Genomic DNA, 21645 nt, shown 5'->3' with positions numbered 1-21645 from the left:
AAATGATCACTACAAATATCCTAAGGTAAATGAATACCAACGTGTTTCATTCATATTTTTAAAAAATGACAAAATCTAAAAAAATCCCCTTATTCTATATTACTTACAATTTGCTGAACTTCCTTCTATAAGACATATGCCTGTTGTTTCATCTCTCATGAGTACTTGTTTGGAGCTATTCAACAAAAACGTTCCTTAGAAATCTTACCTCATATGTTATTTTCAGACTTGACTGAAGCAAAATCGGAGCAAAGTTTGGATGAACTTCAGCAGTAAGCCACAGACGAAAATTAGGCTGGGGCTGAAGAGTATTTAATTCCTATTTAAAAAAGGAGATGTACTCTATTAAAATTATGAATATTTGATTTTTCAGAACAGTAAGAGTTTAAAGGAATACTATCAACTTAAAATCATACTTCTGTTTGAAAACACCTACTGTTGTTGCAAGCAACATCTGGGATTACATTAATTGACAGAGATTGGAGAAAATCATTTTTTTCAGGTTGGTTTACTTTGTAGTTTTCACAGCACTTAGTATATAGCTATTTCACTATTACACCTTTATATCAGTTTTCCCCTGTCTGTGTGAGTCTTTCACACAACATGGAAGAGTATCTTTTTGTAAATATAGGAAAATATGATTGCAAAACAACAAAAACCAGCAGGAAGACTCAGGGGCAGGTACAGTACTTAACTAATTTAAAAAATAACTAGATTCTGAGCTGATGCTGTTGCTTTAAGCAGTACACATTCTCAAGCATGTATGAGTCACAATAGGACTGCTCAAATAATTAAGTACTAATTCATCATATGGGTGGCAGAATAGGGCTATAAGGAAATAGTTCATTTTCTACAACTCAATGAAAATTAAAGGAAAAAGCGCATCAAACGAGGTGTGTTTTTCTTTGATTTCAAACATGTAATCACACTGGTGACTAGGAAACCTGTAAATTTGTGTTCCAGACCCTTGTTTTCTGGTCATCAACTTTGCATACTTAGAATAGAAGTTGCCAGATGTTTCTGAGATAACGCAGATGACTCTGATGCAGTTATCCTCACCTTTTCCAAAATAGGAAGCCAAGATACAACAAGATGCAAGTTCTTCAAACAAAGCCATTCTCCATTGCGTGCACATTCTTTTAGAGTTTGAATGGCTAAGTCAGCTTGGCCTTGGCCCATGGCAACCTGCAAAAAGAAATACATTTGTATTGGGAATTTGTTATGCCTTAATATTTTGTTCAATAGTGAAAACAAAACACTAACTAGAATTCTCTGAATGTTTTGCTTTTGAAGATCCCCATTGTAGGATTAGAACAAACTGCACGAATCTCCCAAACTTTGCAAACATCTGAGTGTTAGGGAGCGTACACGCATCAACACACAGAACTGAGCATTCTGGACAAGATGAAAGGGATTTGATCTAGATGGTATATCCTTTATGATCTACAGGAACCATTGGTCTAATGTAATTAAAACGGAGATAGGTCTTTGCATAAGATTGGACTGGAGCTCACTAGCCAAAATATCAAAATCGGTGCTTGGTACTAAAAGAGCTGATGGTGCTGGCAATGTTCTTTCCCTTTTAGGTTGACATTGTTAAGGAAAAGTTAGCACATGTGACTCCATTTTGGTTTGGGGCCCACCATTGTCTAAAAGCAAGCACATCATGCACCAGGAGGAGTGTTCCTTAGATACTGCATTCCTGTGAAAATCCTCCTCGTCTCCAGCCTGCCTTGACTCCCAGTATCTGGTTTTTGTCAGTCCCTAACTCCCTATCTCCTGGCCTTTGACGTGAGGTCTCCCATCCTGATAATAAAAGTTACTGATGCATGGCTTTAGGACAATGCTGTGTAATTAACATACTGGTTTAGCACGAGAAATGCACCAAGCAGGGATAGGTGGAAGATAAGAAAAGGGTTTGTTTATTGGCTAAGGTTTCTGATGCACGAAGGCAACATGCTTTACTAAAAAGTATATAACCTTTGTATAATCTGTATTTGGGGTCCCCCTCCTGGCTAGCAGGAGGGCACCACGCTCGAGTGTAATAAACTTGGTGTTTTTTGGGAACTCTGCAGTTGTGGACTTTGTTTATGTGCCTCAGCCTAGATTCGAACTGTGCGTGACCTATCAGGTATAATTCGTAGCATTTGTGTGCATGTCCTACCAGGTATAATTCGCAGCACTTGTGTGCGTGTCCTATCAGGTATAATTCGTAACAACATACAAATTGCTTTGTTAGACACTGAACTTTGATAGTGTGACACTGCTGGTACTGAGATTACTGATGCCACCTTTGGTAGCAAAAAAGATGGACTTGATTCTCTTCTACTCACATGGATGTAAATTAGGAATAACTATATTGAAGGTAATAGAGTTACATCAGTGTAAAACTGGTAAGGGATAGCAGAAACAAGCATCATGACAGGTTTCAGAGTAACAGCCGTGTTAGTCTGTATTCGCAAAAAGAAAAGGAGTACTTGTGGCACCTTAGAAACTAGAGAGTGAGTTTGTGTGTGGGGGAGGGAAGGGTGAGAAAACCTGGATTTGTGCTGGAAATGGCCCAACTTGATGATCACTTTAGATAAGCTATTACCAGCAGGACAGTGGGGTGGGAGGAGGTATTGTTTCATGATCTCTGTGTGTGTATAATGTCTGCTGCAGTTTCCACGGTATGCATCCGATGAAGTGAGCTGTAGCTCACGAAAGCTCATGCTCAAATAAATTGGTTAGTCTCTAAGGTGCCACAAGTACTCCTTTTCTTTTTGCAGAAACAAGCATGTTTTCTTTCTATGAGAAGAGTGGGGAGATACAAATGACCTAACATAGGACCTTGTCTTTTTCATTTTCTTAAGAGTGCTGTCTGTTCAGCTGCTAAATAAATTAGGACTTCCAAATGGAAAATCAAAAATCTTAAACTGAACTTTCTGATGAACGATGTATGAAGACAAGATTTCCCTTTCCCCATCTCAGTGAAATTGCTGAGTTAGTGGAATAGGCATCTGTGTCAGATGCACTGTACGCTACTCTTAACGAATATTCCACCAAGGTTCCCTATCATCTAAGAAAGACTGTCAAATAACAAGGAACTTGGTGCAAGATAGGTTAAGAAGATGCTAAAGTGCTTCTAGGGAGCTACTAAAGTCTGTCTTGGCTTGTCACTGATGAAACAGGTAAGGGGAACCATGACTCTCTGGCTAATTCCAGTAGACAACTATTGATGGAAGAGTTGTTGTGCTTTTTATCCTTGAGTTCGAATAAATCAAAGAGTTTGAGGGCCTTCTCTTGGACTGGTGGTGCAGGGATGTCCAGTGTATAAGCCAAACATCTGATACCTTATCTTGGAATGCTTTTGAATAATCAGGAGGAGATAAGGAAAAGGTGATCAAGTTATCAGGTGAGGTGGAAGTAAATGCTAAACCCTCAGTGGTCTGTTCCCTATCTTTTACCACTGATTCAGAATTACTCTTTCAGCTTTCAGAGATGATTTACGAGATAAATAAAAAAATCAGAGATTCTGTCTCCTGTGTGGAATGTTTGGGGAAGATGATTTTGGAGACTTAGTGCTTCTCTTCTAATCTTTTTAAATAGGACAACCTCCAGTAGATTTACCATAAGAATGTCACTCTTTGTCCAGATTTCAGAGTGGTAGCCATGTTAGTCTGTATCAGCAAAAAAAAAACGAGGAGTACTTGTGGCACCTTAGAGACTAACAAATTTATTTGAGCATAAGCTTTTGTGGGCTAAACCCCACTTCATTGGATGCATGCAGTGGAAAATACAGTAGGAAGATATATATATACACAGAGAACACGAACAAAGTGGTTGTTGCCATACCCACTATAAAGAGAGTGATCAGTTAAGGTGAGCTATTATCAGCAAGAGAGAAAAAAAACCCTTTTGTAGTGATAATCAGGATGGACCATTTCGAACAGTTGACAAGAAGGTATGAGTAACAGTAGGGGGGAAAAATAAGCATGGGGAAATAGTTTTACTTTGTGTAATGACCCATCCACTCCCAGTCTTTATTCAAGCCTAATTTAATGGTGTCCAGTTTGCAAATTAATTCCAATTCAGCAGTTTCTTGTTGGAGTCTGTTTTTGAAGTTTTTTTGTTATAGTATTGCCACTTCTCCACCTTTTGTTGTTTTGCAATCATGTTTTCCTATATTTACAAAAAGATACTCTTCCATGTTGTGTGAAAGACGCACACAGACAGGGGAAAACTGATATAAAGGTGTAATAGTGAAATAGCTATATACTAAGTGTATTCTCGATTAAAGACCTAGAAGTGGTGTGTATATATATATATATATATATATATATATATTCTTACTGTATTTTCCACTGCATGCATCCGATGAAGTGGGTTTTAGCTCATGAAAGCTTGTGCACAAATTTGTTAGTCTCTAAGGTTCCACAAGTACTCCCCTTACTCTTTGTCCAGATATCATTCCAAAATGTTATATTGGATGGCCAAGAGGGAAGGAACGTTCTTGGAGCTAATCACACAGAACTAATGTCAGATGTGTCAGAAGATGAAGAGAGAGAAAGCTGCCCTTGTAGATATTAATAACAAGATGGGATCCCAGAGAGACTTGAATCTTTAGAGTATGAGAGGAGGGACAGATCACACTAGAGTTCAGTAGAGAAAAAGGTATAAATTCGAAGACTGCTGAGAGGCAAGATTAAACTGCCCCTATCCTGTTATGCTGTTATCAGAGGAGTTGTGGAAGATTGCTTCAAATCCAAAGTGGAGTACTTCATATTCAAATACCCATTGGGGACGAGTGCATCAGTTTTATGGGAAGACCTTAAAAGGTTAATTGCTGTCAGGTTACACACATATCATGGACCCAATTGTAGCTAATCTTGGTCAGCTCTAAGCAGCTAACTTTTGAAGATGAGTCCTTCTCATCCTTACTGGGCATTTTTTTAAGAGCTGCATTCAATGGTACCAAATATTCTCTGTACTTGAAACCGAGAGGCTTAGAGAAGGTTGGAGTCGTCTGTTTATTCAGATGCAATCCAGAGTCAGGCTATATTGTGCTGATGGATGGGCTGATGAGACCCGCTCTTGAAAAATGATCTTCAGACTCCTTTGTCAAATCAATTGACCTTTTGTGATTAAATGCAGTGTAGAGCAAACAACATGTGGAGACCAGTTCAGACAACATGTGGAGACCTTTTCAGCTTTCACGCAGGCAGGAAAGCATCTGTTGTGCTGGTCAGTGATAGACTTCATGCTGTCACAAAACATGCACCTCTTGAATCTAAGTGCTTCTTCAGAGAAGCCATCTTGAATGATCTACTGGGCAGACCTGAAAGAGTAAAGTACTGTACAAAAACTACTATCAGCTATCAATTAAGTAATACCTAGTTTTTAAGATTCTCAAACTATTTTACAGAATTTTTCTTAAAGAAAATGAAGATGAGTAGTACTGAACATTACTTTAAATTTCTGATTTAAGTTTTTCAGTTAAAAATAGAAATTAAAAACACTGCTATGACCATTGTAACATTTTAAACACAAACATTATATCTGCATTTATATTGCATCTGAGGAAGTGAGCTGTAGCTCACGAAAGCTTATGCTCTAATAAATTGGTTAGTCTCTAAGGTGCCACAAGTCCTCCTTTTCTTTTTGCGAATACAGACTAACACGGCTGCTACTCTGAAACCAAACATTATATTGTATCATTTTGCATATCTGAGACCAACCTGGTGGTAGCACTCTCCATGTCTTTCCACACTGGCAAGTTCTTGTAGTTCTTGAGAAGGATCAGCACCAGGAGAAATAATTATCAAGATGGGCTCAATTTCCAATGTCTCTTTATACAGACGTTTTAGATTCAGAGGTGGTGGGGACAACTCTTTTATTCCTGCAATTGGATAAATATTAAGAAAATAAAGCAACAATAAAGAATAGAATGTTCCTTAGAAATAAACTCCTTCAACTCAAAGATAAACCAGCTACATATATAGTTGGAAGAAAACATCATTTCCTAAAAGACTAAGGTTTTTTTTAAAAAACTTCTGATTCATACAAAAGACCCACTTTGGTATATAAACAAGGTACTGTAATACAACAAATTCATATTGCAAAATTAAACAGAAAGACAAATGGACAAAAATAATGAGGAGTCCGGTGGCACCCTAAAGACTAACAGATTTATTTAGGCATAAGCTTTCATGGGTAAAAAACCCGCACTATTACAGACTAACATGGCTACCCCTCTAATACAAATAGGACAGATGCTATTATGGATATGGGACTGCCTTAGCTGCTGTGACTGAACTTAGTGATCACAAAAATGTGCCTATGTTAGAACCACATTATTTATCCTGCAATTATCAATAGCAATCAATTGTTTACACATTTATACAGACATCACATAGGTTGGGGGGATCAAATCTGGAACCTTCAGAACTAAACAAAACAAACCACCACCACCCACGGTAACAATAGCAGGAGATAAAGAGAGATGAAATTTACTTGTAGATGATAAGCAGAAACAGCTCCCAAGTGCACCCTAACATTGGGAAAAGACTTCTTCAAAGTTCATAATCTCAAGAAATGATGATATGTGACAACTCTTTAATTGAGGCCAAAATGAAATTGCTTTGATTTCAGAGAATAACACTTCCTTGCTGAACTTTGAGAGATTGCACTTCCTTAGAGCATTCAACATCAGTATTTGATAAGGTATCATGATCTACACCACCTAGCATAGGGACTCTTCAGTTATTTGGATAGAAAATATTTGGTCTTACAATGAGAAAGATCTGGGAGCACAGGTAGAAGCACCCATGCTCTAATGACCCATCCATATGATCCAAGCACAAAATTGATGCTCCTAAACTGGATCAATGAGAAGGACAAGAGTGTTGTGTCTCCTTATCTTCCAGGTAATATACAGAAAGAGAAGAATTGGAATAAAAGAATACAGGAAGTTTTGACATAGGCTCAGGTTAACTCCATTGTGGCAGTACCACCATACAAACCTTATGGACTTGTCTTGCTTGTGTTGAGAGCCTAAGTGATTAGGATGACCTTGTACAAGCCTGCTGCACCAGGATGAATTTCATCCATAATTTGCTGCAGCATGTCACTTTGATGTTGAGCACTTTGACCTAATTCAGCAAAGCATTTAAGTACATGCTTACAGTTATGTGTATAACTGAAGACTCACTGATGTAAAAAGGATTTAACCACATGCTTCAGTGATAATTCTGAGCTTGGCAACCATGCATTTCTCTCACACATCTTAACCACTTGAGGAAAACTGCAGTTAAGGTGAGGACACACAATAACCTTCTTAGCAAACTGGCCAGCACTTCTTAGGGAACAAACGCTCAAACTACCCGATCACCCAGTTTAGCCTACTGTTACTCTGCCCCAAAATACAGTGCTCCAATCTAGCTCCATTCAGCTCACGTCAAGCTGGTTGACACAAAACTACATTTAATCGTGTGCATTGTAACTGGGATGATTAGACCCACACTAGTACCATGACTCCCCAAGTTAAGCAACATCACTCCTCCACACATTTGTTGTGAGAGTGCTACAGCCAGAATGGTTGAGAAGATCAGGGCAAATCCGAGCCTACCACTATACACAGTCCTCTTCAACCACCCAAGAGCGCACTTGTCATCAAGGCACTCACTGTGGGCTCACTTGTCCTGCCCAGATTTCTCTGTGAAGTCTATGTGGTATGAAGAATGGTCTGCAGCTGACGTCAGAAACCAGTCTCTTATAACTATCCTGACCATATGTGTACCTGGCTTTGATTTGCTATGCCACTCATCAAATCCCTTCTTAACTGATTTTGATTGGGGAAGGGTTAATATGCAGCCAGCCTGCACATGTTGGTCCAACAAAAGGATCCCTCATTCAGCTGTGGCCAAAGACAGACAATGTCACACACCGATGACTGCCCTCTGACCAGATTTGATGGTGGACTGAGGGCTCTACACTTTGCTGATGAGGCTGCTGTAAATTGGCTTTGCAAGTTCTGCATCTCATAAGAAAACTGAACTGGGCTTAAGATACTGAGGTGTTAGGTGCTATAGAAACCCTACGATGACAAATCAACAGATATGCTCCATGTCAAACATTAAACCATTTAAAAAATGTATTTGAGTTTAAATGAGTGGGGCAAATTTTTAAACATATTTACCTCATTTTAGTCTAGAAGCCTATATTCTATAGTGCTTTAAATTGTTAAAAGCAATTTTACTAGACACCCCAGAATATACATGAAAGTCCTATAACACCAACTTTGGGCAGTCTCCCAGCTCTCAGTTCAGGTGCCAGACAAGGCCTTGTTTGTAGCCTACCAGAGCTGCAATTGCAGGGTAAGTCCTGCTCAGCTGCTGTTGCAGCATGCTCAGTATAAGAAAATGAAAGAACAGAGGCTTATCATTGGAGTGAATCATAGAATATCAGGGATGGAAGGGACCTCAGGAGGTTATCTAGTCCAACCCCAGGCTCAAAGCAGGACCAATCCCCAATTTTTGCCCCAGTTCCCTAAACGACCCCCTCAAGGATTGAACTCACAACCCTGGGTTTAGCAGACCAATGCTCAAACCACTGAGCTATCCCTCCCTCCTCAGGGATAAGCTTTTGAAAAGCACTGTGTCAAAGTGTTTGAATTCCATATTTGACAACCACCACAATTTTCCCCTATACAGTGATTTATAGCATATGACTACTGACTGTATACTCATTTCAATTGGTTAATATTGACTGTATACTCATTTCAATTGGTTAATATTCTCCACATCTACTCATACAGAAATTCAAAAATTATAGTGAGTTACAGTCTTTCTTCCCTATAAGCTATATCAAGTTTTCAATACCTACAATAACTTAACTGGGCCTAATTATCAGTGGTAGCCCACTAATCACCACCCTTCTTGAAAAACCACTCTCTGCTTTCAATATTCAAGCCAGTTATTTTTTGATACTGATTTTTCTAACATTACCTTTCAGACCAGGAACTATGTTTTATACTGTGTTTGTACAGTCCCTAACACAATGGAGCCTTGATCCTAACTAGGCAAACTGGGCAATAATGTAACAGAAGTAATAAGCAGTGTGAAGAACTATGAGTGCAATATGGATATATTCCTAGTTTCCTAGAGATCCCATTAGATCATGGGAATATCTCATGTCTTCGCCCTGAGTGAAGCATTCCTGTAAGATTCAGTTTTCTTCCAGCTCACAAGTAAGCGGCTGCATGACATGTACCAAAACAAAGCTGGCAGAGATAATTTCAGGCTTACCAGCTTTGATAGAGTTGCTTTTAAAAACAAGAGGTTGGTAGGAACAAAGTTAAATAAATCACTGAAAAAGAACTTAAGTGACAGCTATTCATGTTCAGATGATGACAAGAAACAGAAGTACTGAGAAGGTATCTTAATTAGTAGCATCAGAATACCTTAAATGAAAGACACAAAGCTATCTCATTTCTCAAAGTGGGAGCCTATTTCTTTCCTCAGAATAGGTGAGAATTAAATGCTAAATAAGTAATAATTACCTAGGCTATTGTAATAAGCTAAAATAATTCAGTATTAACCAAAGGCAGTCTAATACACACTGTACAAAACTCATTCATGGAACCAATCCATTTAAAGTGTACCCTCCCACCAACTTATTGTAAAAACCTTAGAAAAATATATATTTAAAAATAAAACTTAAAAAGTTAACCCATCCTGTATGTTTTCATCTTGTAAAGGAATGATGTTTGGCAAATCATTAGCCTTCAATATTATTTTATCACTTTTTGCTAATTAAATAAAACAAAAACAGCACTCCTACAATAACAGTTAACCTAATGGTAGACATTTCAATGATCTACCTGAACAGGAAAGAAGAAGACACCAGCCAAGGCTCAACTACGATGTTCAAGAGCTGGGAGAACCAAGGCATCCATATTCACCTGGGGTTATCAAACTTGGCATTGTCTGCTTTTCTTCAAAATCCTTGAAACAAGGCTGTGAAAGTGGGTATATATTAGATAATAGATATTCTGTTCCCAATTCCAGAAGAAGGCATCCCAGTCCAGCATTGAAGGGTCAAAATTTTAGGGGGAAAATGTAAGGAAGCTTTGTATTATTTCTTGATGTGAGAAAAATCTATTGACTGTATGCCGTGCAGATGATAAATTCAGTGAAAAACTTCAAATGCTGTTCACCTGGGGCCAACGACGGATGGCTAAGACAATCCATTGTGACAATTTTCTTCATTTGAAGATCAGCAGCTCAGAGAAGATAATTTAATTTCTCCCCAGGAACATATAGCTTTGCCTTTCAAAAGGAGTAAATTGCTTTTCATTCTTTGCTTTCCAGCAACATACACCACTTCTGTGATTTGTTAGCTTTGCAAAAGCCCACCCGATAGGTCCAAAAAGTTGAAGATATGCTTTTACTTTTGTTAAGACCAAGTGTCACAGCATGAAACCTTACTTTAGATGTACTCCCCGCTCCTGGAGACTGGCATCTATGGGATTTAGGGATGGATTCCAGAGTTCCGGAGAACTACAGGCGCTGGTCAAAAAGCAGTGCAAAGACCACCACCTCAATTATTATCAGAGCTTGGAGGCAACGCAAAGGGAATCCTACTAGGACTGAAGACTGAACCAGCCCTTATGAAGCTATTTCCAAATGGATTCACTCCAATGATAAGCCTTAGCTCTATCATTTTCTTACACTGTGCCAATCACAATGGCATTCAACAGAAAACAGAAATTGGAGAATATAATGGAAATCGAGGAAGGGTGTGTCATTTTTGGAAATATGCTTTGTGAAGTAGTTCAATGTCTCCTGATAAGAAGAAGGATGCACTCCAAGAGGTATACCTACAGCCCACCACAGTGCTTTTTAATAGAATAATGAAAGATGGAGGTACCACAAGATCACACTTTGATGTGAGCACTATCAAATGCTGAGTCAGAGGATAAAACTGACACCTGAAACAAGTGACATATATGACTCATCTCACTGTGGTGAGAACTAAGTTCTGAAATTATAGTGTCAAATGCGTGTGACAAGTTGAGCTGCATAGTTCTGGAAAGAAGGCTAAGTGAATGGTCACCATGAGAAACTGGGCAACAATTTCAAACATCCAATAGAGGGTACAATTAACTATCTTCATGGTGTTATGAGGGATGGTCATAGAGTTGGAAGGGGGTACTGACCTGGAAGTGAACTGAAGACCTTTGTATTCACCTTTGGAACCTCACAGGGTTCTTGTAAGAGATTGCTTTAGAGAGAACTCAATTTGTTCCCATTCATAGCTAGTGTCATTGAAAAAGACTATATTAGTTTTTACAGGTTTCAAGAAGCGGAGATGGACATTCCAGGAACCCAGAATCTAAGACTATCACCAGGTTAGTAAGTCTTTACAAAAGTTTCAAGTGCTCAGTTTGCAAACGTGACAAAAATGGAAAGAAAAACTGGAATTTGGAGCCACAGTGCTGAGGGATTACATAGCCATTGTGAAGTTGTATGATGATCAGAGGAAGTACAACAGGAGCAAAAGTAGCATACGGAACCCAAAGCCCATAATACAGATCTGCCTGTGGTGCTGCAGGCTGAGGCAATTAAAAGTTCAAAGGTCAAAAATACAGAGCCATTATCTCTGAAAAATTGTCCTGAGTAAAGAAAAAAACAGGGGAGGAGAAAAAAGTCTGACATCTAAACATAACAACTTCCAGATATAATGAGCCAAATTCTCTGCTGGTGGAAATTGGTGTGGGTCCAGTGAAGTCAGTGAACAATTTTTCACAGCAGCTCTGTTTTAAAGTTCATGCAGCTAGGCCAATTTATGCCAACAGTAAGCATGGCCCAATTTTTTAAATCCCTTGCATCAGGGATCTGTGGGTAGTAATGTTAACAATATACAACAGACTAATGCTATTTATAGTTGCAAACAGAAATAGCAGATTTAATTATATTTGTTTTAGCAAATAATTATGATTTACCTAGATGCAAGGGGACCAAATGAATTCCAATGTGGTTCAGTTTTAGGAAAGTGCCTGTGATAATGAATTCTGATGTGCTGCTTAGCATACATATTATTTTATTTCTGGATACCATTACTGCCTTCTTAAAGAAAATGAAGCTGTAGATAATTAATGTCAAGCCTCTTTAAAAATTGTATTTCCATTTTAGCCAGATTTTTTAAAACAATAAGTCACCCCGAATGTGGCCACTCTACTAGTGGTCCTGGACTATCTGTTGACTGTCAAGAAATCGGGTCTCTCTATCAGCTCGCTAAAGGTTCACTTAGCAGCAACTGTAACCTTTAACCAGCAGGTAGAAGAATAACCATTTTTCTCTCATCTGACCACAAAGAGGTTTCTCAAGGGCATAATGAACCCCTTTACCCAACCCAGACTTCCCACTCCTCAATGGGATCTCAACCTGATGCTAAAATGACTGACTAGACCAACATTTGAATGCATGGCCACTTCTTCATTAACTCATCTTTCAATGAAGACCGTGTTCCTGATTGCCATGACCTCAGCAAGAAGGATATGGAAGAGAGAGGCCCTGATGGTGCAACCCCCCTTCACTGTGTTCTTCTCTGACAAAATCACTCTTTCACCACATCCGAAGTTCACTCCCAAGGTGACTTCTGCTTTTCATATAAATCAGCTTATTCCACTTCCAACCTTTTCCCCTAAATCTCATCAAGATAATAGGGAAACCATCCTACATATGCTCAACGTGTGGGAGAGCCCTGGCATTCTATTTGGACAGAATAAGAGCTTTCAGAAAAATCTCTGAGACTTTCTTTCTGTTGCAGATAGATCAAAAGGTGCAGTGATTTCAGTTCAAAGGCTCTCCATATGGGTCGTGAACTATATCAAGCTCTCTTACCAGATGCATAATGTAGTACCCCCATTTTCAATACGTACGCACTCTACAAGATTGGTTTCCTTTTCTGTCGCCTTCTCCAAGGATATCCCTATATCAGCAATCTCCAGAGCAGCTACCTGGGCATTTGTACATACCTCTGCAGAACATTATGCCATCCTGGAGAAGTCAGCTGCTGACACCAGATTCAGTGCCATTGTACAGATAGTGTTGGTACCGGAGGTGGTTGTTAGGGCCAAAAGGCTTGCACTGATGGGTTCGGAGATGCAGACCTGGCAGTGAGGTCTGCTGGTGCCAGGTGCACCAGGGTTGGTACCAGTGCCGATGGCCGTACCAACGAAGCCTTCCCCAGGGCAGATCCCTTATGTTTTTCGCGCCCCCATGGTACCGGTGCTTCTTTGCCCGGACCCATCGGATATTTGGGCAGTCCAAACTTGCTCTGTGTGCTCGGTAGCGTGCATGTCCTGGGCACCAGCTTTAGACAGCTTCGGTGCCATCACTACCGATGATACTGATGGAGCTAGACATGGGGACTCACAGACCTTTTCTTAGAGACCTTATGTGAGTGGCTTGTCTCTCTCGGCTCACCCTCCCTTCGAAGTAGAGGGTTCTGGTGAGATTTCCCACCGGGACTCCAGGGGTTGAAGGGCAAACTCCATGAGTAGGATTTTGAGTCTCTGCTCTTTGTCTTTCCTGGACCTGAGCTTCAGTTGCTGACATATGCCATACTTTTGTGGAATGTGCTTCTCTCCCAGGCAGCAAATGCACTGCAGGTGTCCGTTAGTCACTGGGATAGATTAGTTGCAACTGAGGCACTTTTTGAAGACCGGGGAGCCAGGCATACCTTTGTCCAGGGGGTTCCCCCTGACAGGTGTTGGCAGGAGGCAAGCCCTTCCTTCTTTTATTTATTTATGTATTTATTTAAAGGCAGGACCAAACAACAATACAAAGGAAGTAACAAATAAAAAAGGCTTCAATGGAAGCTAAAATTAGTAAAGGGCGTTAACATGGACAGCTCTAGCTCAGTCTTTAGCCAGGGGCAGTTAGAAGGAACTGATGAGGGATTGCCCTGCACGCTGGGTAGCCTCTTGGGAGGAGGGGAGCAGAGAAAGCATAGGCAGGATGGACTGCTACCAAATTTCTCCAATCAGCAGCACAGGGATGCAGACACACCTACAGTGGAACATGCTTATAGGGATACTATTCGAAGAAGTTCTGCATTTACTTCATTCACTTAAATGCAGATGGAATTTCAGCATCAGAATGCCTATCCACCGCATGATGGAACATCCCTGAAGAGTTCTGGGTTGTCAGAGTGAAGAATTGAACAGCCAAATTTGAGTTACCAGGGTGGAGGGTGGGGGCAGCAGATTAAATTTTACAACAGTTCTCAAGCTCACGATGGATAACATTGGGTCAAAGTCGAGGTCTGACTTTTGTCTTGGTCTCTGGTAGACATTGCTCCACTCATGCCAAGAACCACACTGAGCACTTCTGCCAACATACGTAGATATTTTCACTGGGGAGCTTTCACTTTCACCGGGGAGCTGGCTTCAGCCTGTCCATTTACTGTCATGATGGACACTACTTGGCCAGTAGTGACCTCTCACAGGTTAGCCTAAGGCCCTCTAATTGAAGATACTGGCATTGTTTGCTCTCTTGGAGCAGGATTCGACTGCATGACTAATCTCCACAGAGAGGAAGCAAGACAAAGAAAAACAATGTCACCAAAAATCCCCCAACAAACATGGGTCAGAGGCCTAAATTTCCATGCTCAGAGCACAGCTACTGTGAATAGTTGTTCACAATGGCAAAGAAGTAGCAGATGTAGGCTGCATCTGAGCTTCCAAGCTTATATGCAAGGAGCCTGGAAGGCACCATGGTCTTTGGCTTATTAGCTGTTTCTGTGACCTTTGTGGGCATGCTTAAACCCAGTCAGTCAATCTCTAAATTGGAGAATTACTTCTTATGTGTCAGAATAAGTATTAATAATAAGCTGGTATTTCACATTTTGATCATGGTAAATGCTAAAACACGGAATGATAATTATAAATTTCTTAAAAGAATATCCGCAAAAAGAAAAGGAGGATTTGTAGCACCTTAGAGACTAACCAATTTATTTGAGCAAAAGCTTTCGTGAGCTACAGCTCACTTCATCGGATGCATGCAGTGGAAAATACAGTGGGGAGATTTATATACACAGAGAACATGAAACAATGGGTGTTACCATACACACTGTAACGAGAGTGATCAGGTAAGGTGAGCTATTATCAGCAAGAGAGCGGGTGGGAAAAAACCTTTTGTAGTGATAATCAAGGTGGGCCATTTCCAGCAGTTGACAAGAACATCTGAAGAACAGTGTGTGTGTGGTGGTGGTGTGGGGGGGGCAGGAATAAACATGGGGAAATAGTTTTACTTTGTGTAATGACACATCCACTCCCAGTCTCTATTCAAGCCTAAGTTAATTGTATCCAGTTTGCAAATTAATTCCAATTCAGCAGTCTCTCGATGGAGTCTGTTTTTGAAGTTTTTTTGTTGAAGAATTACCACTTTTAGGTCTGTAATCGAGTGACCAGAGAGACTGAAGTGTTCTCCCACTGGTTTTTGAATGTTATAATTCTTGACGTCTGATTTGTGTCCATTTATTCTTTTCATAGAATCATAGAATATCAGGGTTGGAAGGGACCCCAGAAGGTCATCTAGTCCAACCCCCTGCTCAAAGCAGGACCAATTCCCAGTTAAATCATCCCAGCCAGGGCTTTGTCAAGCCTGACCTTAAAAACCTCTAAGGAAGGAGATTCTACCACCTCCCTAGGTAACGCATTCCAGTGTTTCACCACCCTCTTAGTGAAAAAGTTTTTCCTAATATCCAATCTAAACCTCCCCCAGGTTTTTACGTAGAGACTGTCCAGTTTGACCAATGTACATGGCAGAGGGGCATTGCTGGCATAGGATGGCATATATCAAATTGATAGATGTGAAGGTGAATGAGCCTCTGATAGTCTGGCTGATGTGATTAGGCCCTATGATGGTGTCCCCTGAATAGATATGTGGGCACAATTGGCAACGGGCTTTGTTGCAAGGATAGGTTCCTGGGTTAGTGGTTCTGTTGTGTGGTGTGTAGTTGCTGGTGAGTATTTGCTTCAGGCTGGGGGGCTGTCTGTAAGCAAGGACTGGCCTGTCTCCAAAGATCTGTGAGAGTGATGGGTCGTCCTTCAGGATCATCATCAAGGGTCATCACCAAGGATCTACAACCTACCCTGAAGGACGACCCATCACTCTCACAGATCTTGGGAGACAGGCCAGTCCATGCTTACAGACAGCCCCCCAACCTGAAGCAAATACTCACCAACAACCCCTCTGCCATGTACATTGGTCAAACTGGACAGTCTCTATGTAAAAGAATAAATGGACACAAATCAGACGTCAAGAATTATAACATTCAAAAACCAGTCGGAGAACACTTATACTAACTATGCCAAGCTGTTCTTCATAATCTAAAAATGTTACAGGTTGAAACAAGCTGTTGTTGATGTGTATTGTCAAGGTTCCTTCCCCACTCTGAACTCTAGGGTACAGATGTGGGGACCTGCATGAAAGACCCCCTCAGCTTATTCTTATCAGTTTAGGTTAAAAGCTGCCACCACCAAAGTGTTACATAAAGAACAGGGAAAGAGCCCACTTGGAAATGTCTTTCTCCCCAAAATCCCCCCAAGCCCTACACCCCCTTTCCTGGGGAAGGCTTGATAAAAATCCTCACCAATTTGCATAGGTGAACACAGACCCAAACACTTGGGTCTTAAGAACAAGGGAAAAGCAATCAGGTTCTTAAAAGAAGAATTTTAATTAAAGAAGAAGTAAAAGAATCACCTCTGTAAAATCAGGATGGTAAATACCTTACAGGATAATCAGATTCAAAACATAGAGAATCCTTCTAGGCAAAACCTTAAGTTACAAAAAGTCACAAAAACCGGAATATATATTCCATTCAGCACAACTTATTTTATCAGCCATTGAAACAAAACAGAATCTAACGCATATCTAACTAGATTGCTTACTAACTCTTTACAGGAGTTCTGACCTGCATTCCTGCTCTGTTCCCAGCAAAAAGCATCACACAGACAGAGAGGACCCTTCCCCCCCACACCTTTGAAAGTATCTTGTCTCCTCATTGGTCATCTTGGTCAAGTGCCAGTGATGTTACCTTAGCTTCTTAACCCTTTACAGGTGAAAGCGTTTTTCCTCTGGCCAGGAGGGATTTAAAGGTGTTTACCCTTCCCTTTATATTTATGACATGTATTAATAGGCAATAGTTAGGCCTTTCACAGAAACTGAGAAAACAATGAAGGGCATTGCTGTATTTTTTAGATATAGCTCAACAGCTACTGGACTGACATTCCAAACTGCTGATTACCAGTCCATGCAAAATGCTGATCTACAAAAATGTTGGCAGCATTATTTCAGTCATGTCACGCCTCAGCCTTTGAGTCCCTTTACCAGCTCCCTTTTACCTTCACATCAGACAAAAACTCTAGTCCTTATTTCTAAATCTTTCACAATTTAGCCCCTCCCTGCTATTTATCCAGTCTCTTATCCTACCACGCCGTAAACTGTTCTCTTGCCCCTACCAATAACAGCAGCCTTTTTCATCTGCTTGTCTACTTCCCTCACAAACACTTTTTTCCATGCTGCCTTCTATGTGTGGAACAACCTGCACAAATGGGTTGCACCGCCACTGCCCTGCTGTTCATTCAAATCCCTTCTCAAGGCCTGTTAGTATTGTGACGCCCAGGTAAACTGCCTAGTGATAACAGCCAAGGAAGTAAATTGACTGTTAGAGATTCACTAGCAGTTCATCCTCTTTTCTTGTTAATGAAAGCTTGGAAGACTCCAAATTGTACACTTAAGATTATATGCAATTTTGTGTTCCTGCTACTGTCACCACTCCCATCTTGTGTTCTATATCACATATTGCATCTTTTCCCTATTTAGAGTGTAAGCTTACTAGGGCAAAGGGTGACTTTCACAAATATACAGTGCCTAGCATGGCAGCCTCAATAATAATGCCTCTTCTGTGTATACACCTTGACTGGTTGTCAGACTCCTAAAGCAAGTCTTGAGTGAGCAGTGCTGCAAGGCTATGAATTTGCTGAGTTTCATATGTCAGAAACAAAGACTATGACATGTCTCAGATTCAGACATAACTGAGGCCTGGTCTAAACCTAAAACTTCGGTTGACCTAGCTACATCACTCAGTTTTGGAAAATTAAAGCTGCAGGAAAATACTGCAGAATAAAACTGACACAAAATCAGCTGCCTTCCCCTCCAAAGAACCTGTAGAAGTACAGTAATAGTAAAGAAGAGCAGAATAAACAAATTTAGTAATTAAATTTGTAGCTAGTGTTTTAAAAACACAGTATAAACAAAAAAGTAATTATTAGCCTTTTGTATTAAAAAAAATACCTATATACTAGAAAGAAATAAGCAAACCTAAATCCTACTGTGCTCTTAAGTTCTAAGATTTAAGACATAGATTGCTACTGTAAAATGAGAAGAGCACATATTTTATACTGCAGAAAAAAAGACATGCTACAAAACCCATCAAACTTACCTAGGGCTTTACATGCAAAAACGGCCATTGAACTCTGAAGTCTGTCTGGTCTGACAGCCTGGACCACAAGGACCTTAAGATAAAGTATATTCAGTAAGAGTCAAGTATATTAGAAGAGCAATACATAGTACCAATTCTAAACCTGATCAGCAGGCTTACAATAATAAAATAAAATAAAAGCTTTTCAGGGGAGAGGGAAGATTCTTTTTAAAATAACTGCATTTTAAATGTTTTTTCCCAGAACAGGTTTATCGACTTTTGGTATATAATTATAAATCATCTAGTAAAACTATTCCAATTCAAATATAAACAGCTAACATAACTGTTCCTTTTGGGTGCAATTCATTCCTGTGTAGACAGCTGCAGAAGCACTATGGATCACCTAAATTCTCCCTTATGATGGGGTATTCACCCCACACTAGCCCAGAAAGGCTTAACAGGCTCAGGAGGGGTTAAGTAACGTGTGAGGACACATCTGAGAGAGAATTAGGGTTGATAGGCAAGCTTTCATTGGAGCCCAGCTGGGCATATGCAGGTGGGGCTAGTATAAGGCCAAGAAACAAAGACAGAAGGGGCTGCAGTGTGGAAGCCTTCAGCCACTCTCTGGGCTTAAAGAGGGAAAGGAGGAAACCCAGGGAGCCAGTAGAAGCCTTGGGATCCTAGCCCTGAAGGAAGGGTTTACCCAGAAGGGTGATGGAGCAGAAGCCAGATAGAGACATGGTAGGAAAACATCCAGAGAAACGACAGCAAGCCTTGAGACACTGCATACCTTGGTTGCTGATTTGAGGGTCCCTGGGCTGGAACCCGAAGTAGAGGGCAGGCCCAGGGTCCCTACCTGCCACTGGATAAATGGCATTGTCTTGAATTGGAGGACTGGGAATCATACCCAGCCAGTCCAATGAGATTTTTATGGAAGGGGAAAACTATAGTGAGCTGGGTAGAGGGCCAAGCCACAAAGAGGGAGCATCCTGAGTCACAAAGAAGAAGCACTGCAACTCTGGAGTGTGAATGAAACATGGGAAGGGGTGTCAGACAAGGCAGAGCTATTCCCCAGATGCAGTCATGAGGAGGTGCCCCATTGGTGTGTAGTGAACCCCATTACACACCTGAAAGGCTGGAACTGCTTGTCCAGTAAAGAGAGTGCATTATGTGGGTTGCTAGAGTGACAAACTCCAAGATTAGCCTTACTTTTGCTAATTTGCACATGAAATGTATTTGTCTTCTTAACTGCTAATGTTAGCATCTTGCTGCCCTTTGATTTGTTAGAGCAGAGTTCAGGATGCAGAGGTAACTCACCTTGTGCAGTAACTGGATTTCTTCTATATGCGTGTTTCTAAGGGTGTGCTGTATCAGGTGCACGTATCTTGCTCCTCTTGCCCCATGCCTCTGTTTGGAGATTTTTTTGTAGCAGTGCCTATTCAGCCCACATATGCGCCCTACACCTCTTCATGCCCTGTACCAAGGATATACAGGGCTATGTGGGCAAACTGCCCTCAGTTTCTTTTCTACTACAAAGTCCCACAGAGGAAACTCCAAAGCAGAGAGGAAATGGGGCTGGTAGTGGAGGACTCATAGGGACACATCTCAAACAACTATAGTTACTGCATAAAGTGAGTAACCTCTGTTTTTTCTTCGAGTAGTCTCCCTCTAGGTGCTCCACTTCAGGTGACTTCCAAGCAGTATTTTCAGCAGAAGGAGGTAGCTTCGGAGGCAAGTCCAGTACTGAAGACAATACTGCAGTCCTGAGGACAATATCTGGTTTAGGAGAGTGAACTAATGCACAATGGTTGGAAAAGATATTAATTGAGGACCAAGTAGCAACCTTGCAGATCTCAACAATGGAAACGTGTTTAAACAGTGCTACAGAGATGAACAGAGATCTCATGGAATGAGCTAACACCCTAGAAGGAGGTTGTACATCAGCAGATTCATAACAAGAAGTTATACAACTATAAATCCACCTCAGAAGTCTTTGGGTGGAGATTGCAGTCCCTTTATATTTCTCAGCAAAGGAAATGAACTGGCTAGTAGATTCTGTAAATGATTTTGTTCTGTCGAAATAGAAGGCTAATGCCCTCCTGATGTCCGAAGTATGGAAAGCTGCATCCTCCCTGGTATGGTGTGGATTTGGGGGGAAAAACAGAGAGTTGAATAACTTGATTAATGTGAACTTCAGACTATACCTTGGGTAAAAATGTAAGATGCAATCATAATGAAACTTTGTCTTAGAAAAAGAACTGTAAAGGGAGGGTCTGCCATTAAAGCCCTTATTTCCCCAACTCTTCAGGCAGAAGTGATGGCCACCAAGCAGGTTTTCTCATTGATAGGTGAAGAATGAGCAGGTGGCCATCAATTCAAAGGAAGGTTTCATAAGGCACTTAAGAACAAAGTTATAAATCGCTCCTTTGCGATTTACCTTTAATGAATCTGATCACTGTGGGGTGAACAAACACCTAAAACCAAAAAAAATGGAAGAATGGAAGGCCATGAAAGCTGCCAACTGTACTCCAATTAAACTCATCTGGTAATTCTAACAGATAGTCAAGAACAGATGAGAAGGAAGAATGGATGGACAAAAGATGCCAGAGCACAAACCAGTAGTGGAATCTTCCATTTCTGAAGGTAAGTGGAACAGGAAGTTTGTAATCCCATGAGCCAGGGAGTAACCAAGCCTTGAGGTGAAGAAATCCGAAATTCTGATGGAGAGCGTGAAGTGGTGTCTTGAGAAGGGAGGTGTGGAATGACAAGGTGAGTCCAGTAAGGGTACCAAGACTGTCTGTGCCACATTGGAGCTATTAGTATGAGCTTGGCTTTGCTTTATTTGATCTTGTACATCACTTTCAACATCAGGGATGGAGCCACAGACTGGGGCTAGGCTTCATGGGTCTTGGGTAAGCAGTTGGCAGCAGGCTGCCAAGCAGAGGGTTGGCTCCTGTGAACCCTGTGGACTTTGGTTGAGACCCGTGGGTCATGACACTGGAATTGCTTGAAGTCACTAGACAAGGAGGATGGGGAAGATATCATAGCCTCACCTGAGGATAATGAGGTACTGGTTTGTGGAGTAGTCTCTTTATCTGCTTGCTCTGACCTCTTGCTCCTCAAAGGTTTCCTACTGCATCTGAGGTGGTTGAGGAGGAACAATAGGAACAGGAA

At 40.8% G+C, this 21645-nt stretch overlaps 1 protein-coding gene across 1 annotated transcript in view; it reads right to left on the bottom strand.

Moving 5' to 3' along the window:
* Positions 1-21645, bottom strand: part of DYNC2H1 (dynein cytoplasmic 2 heavy chain 1) — a 393773-nt gene that overhangs the window by 151728 nt on the left and 220400 nt on the right. The window contains exons 75-78 of the mRNA XM_084624374.1: positions 18493-18565; positions 5718-5878; positions 1060-1185; positions 209-319 (exon numbers count right to left, since the gene is read on the bottom strand). Coding sequence (XP_084480500.1) covers positions 209-319; positions 1060-1185; positions 5718-5878; positions 18493-18565 — 471 coding nt within the window. The remainder of the gene's footprint in view (positions 1-208; positions 320-1059; positions 1186-5717; positions 5879-18492; positions 18566-21645) is intronic.

The sequence above is a fragment of the Lepidochelys olivacea genome (genome assembly GCF_965140295.1).
Source record: "Lepidochelys olivacea isolate rLepOli2 genome assembly, chromosome: 1".
NCBI lineage: Eukaryota > Metazoa > Chordata > Testudines > Cheloniidae > Lepidochelys > Lepidochelys olivacea.
The sequence above is the reverse complement of the archived record's forward strand: the minus strand, read 5'-3'. Positions and strand labels throughout refer to the sequence as shown.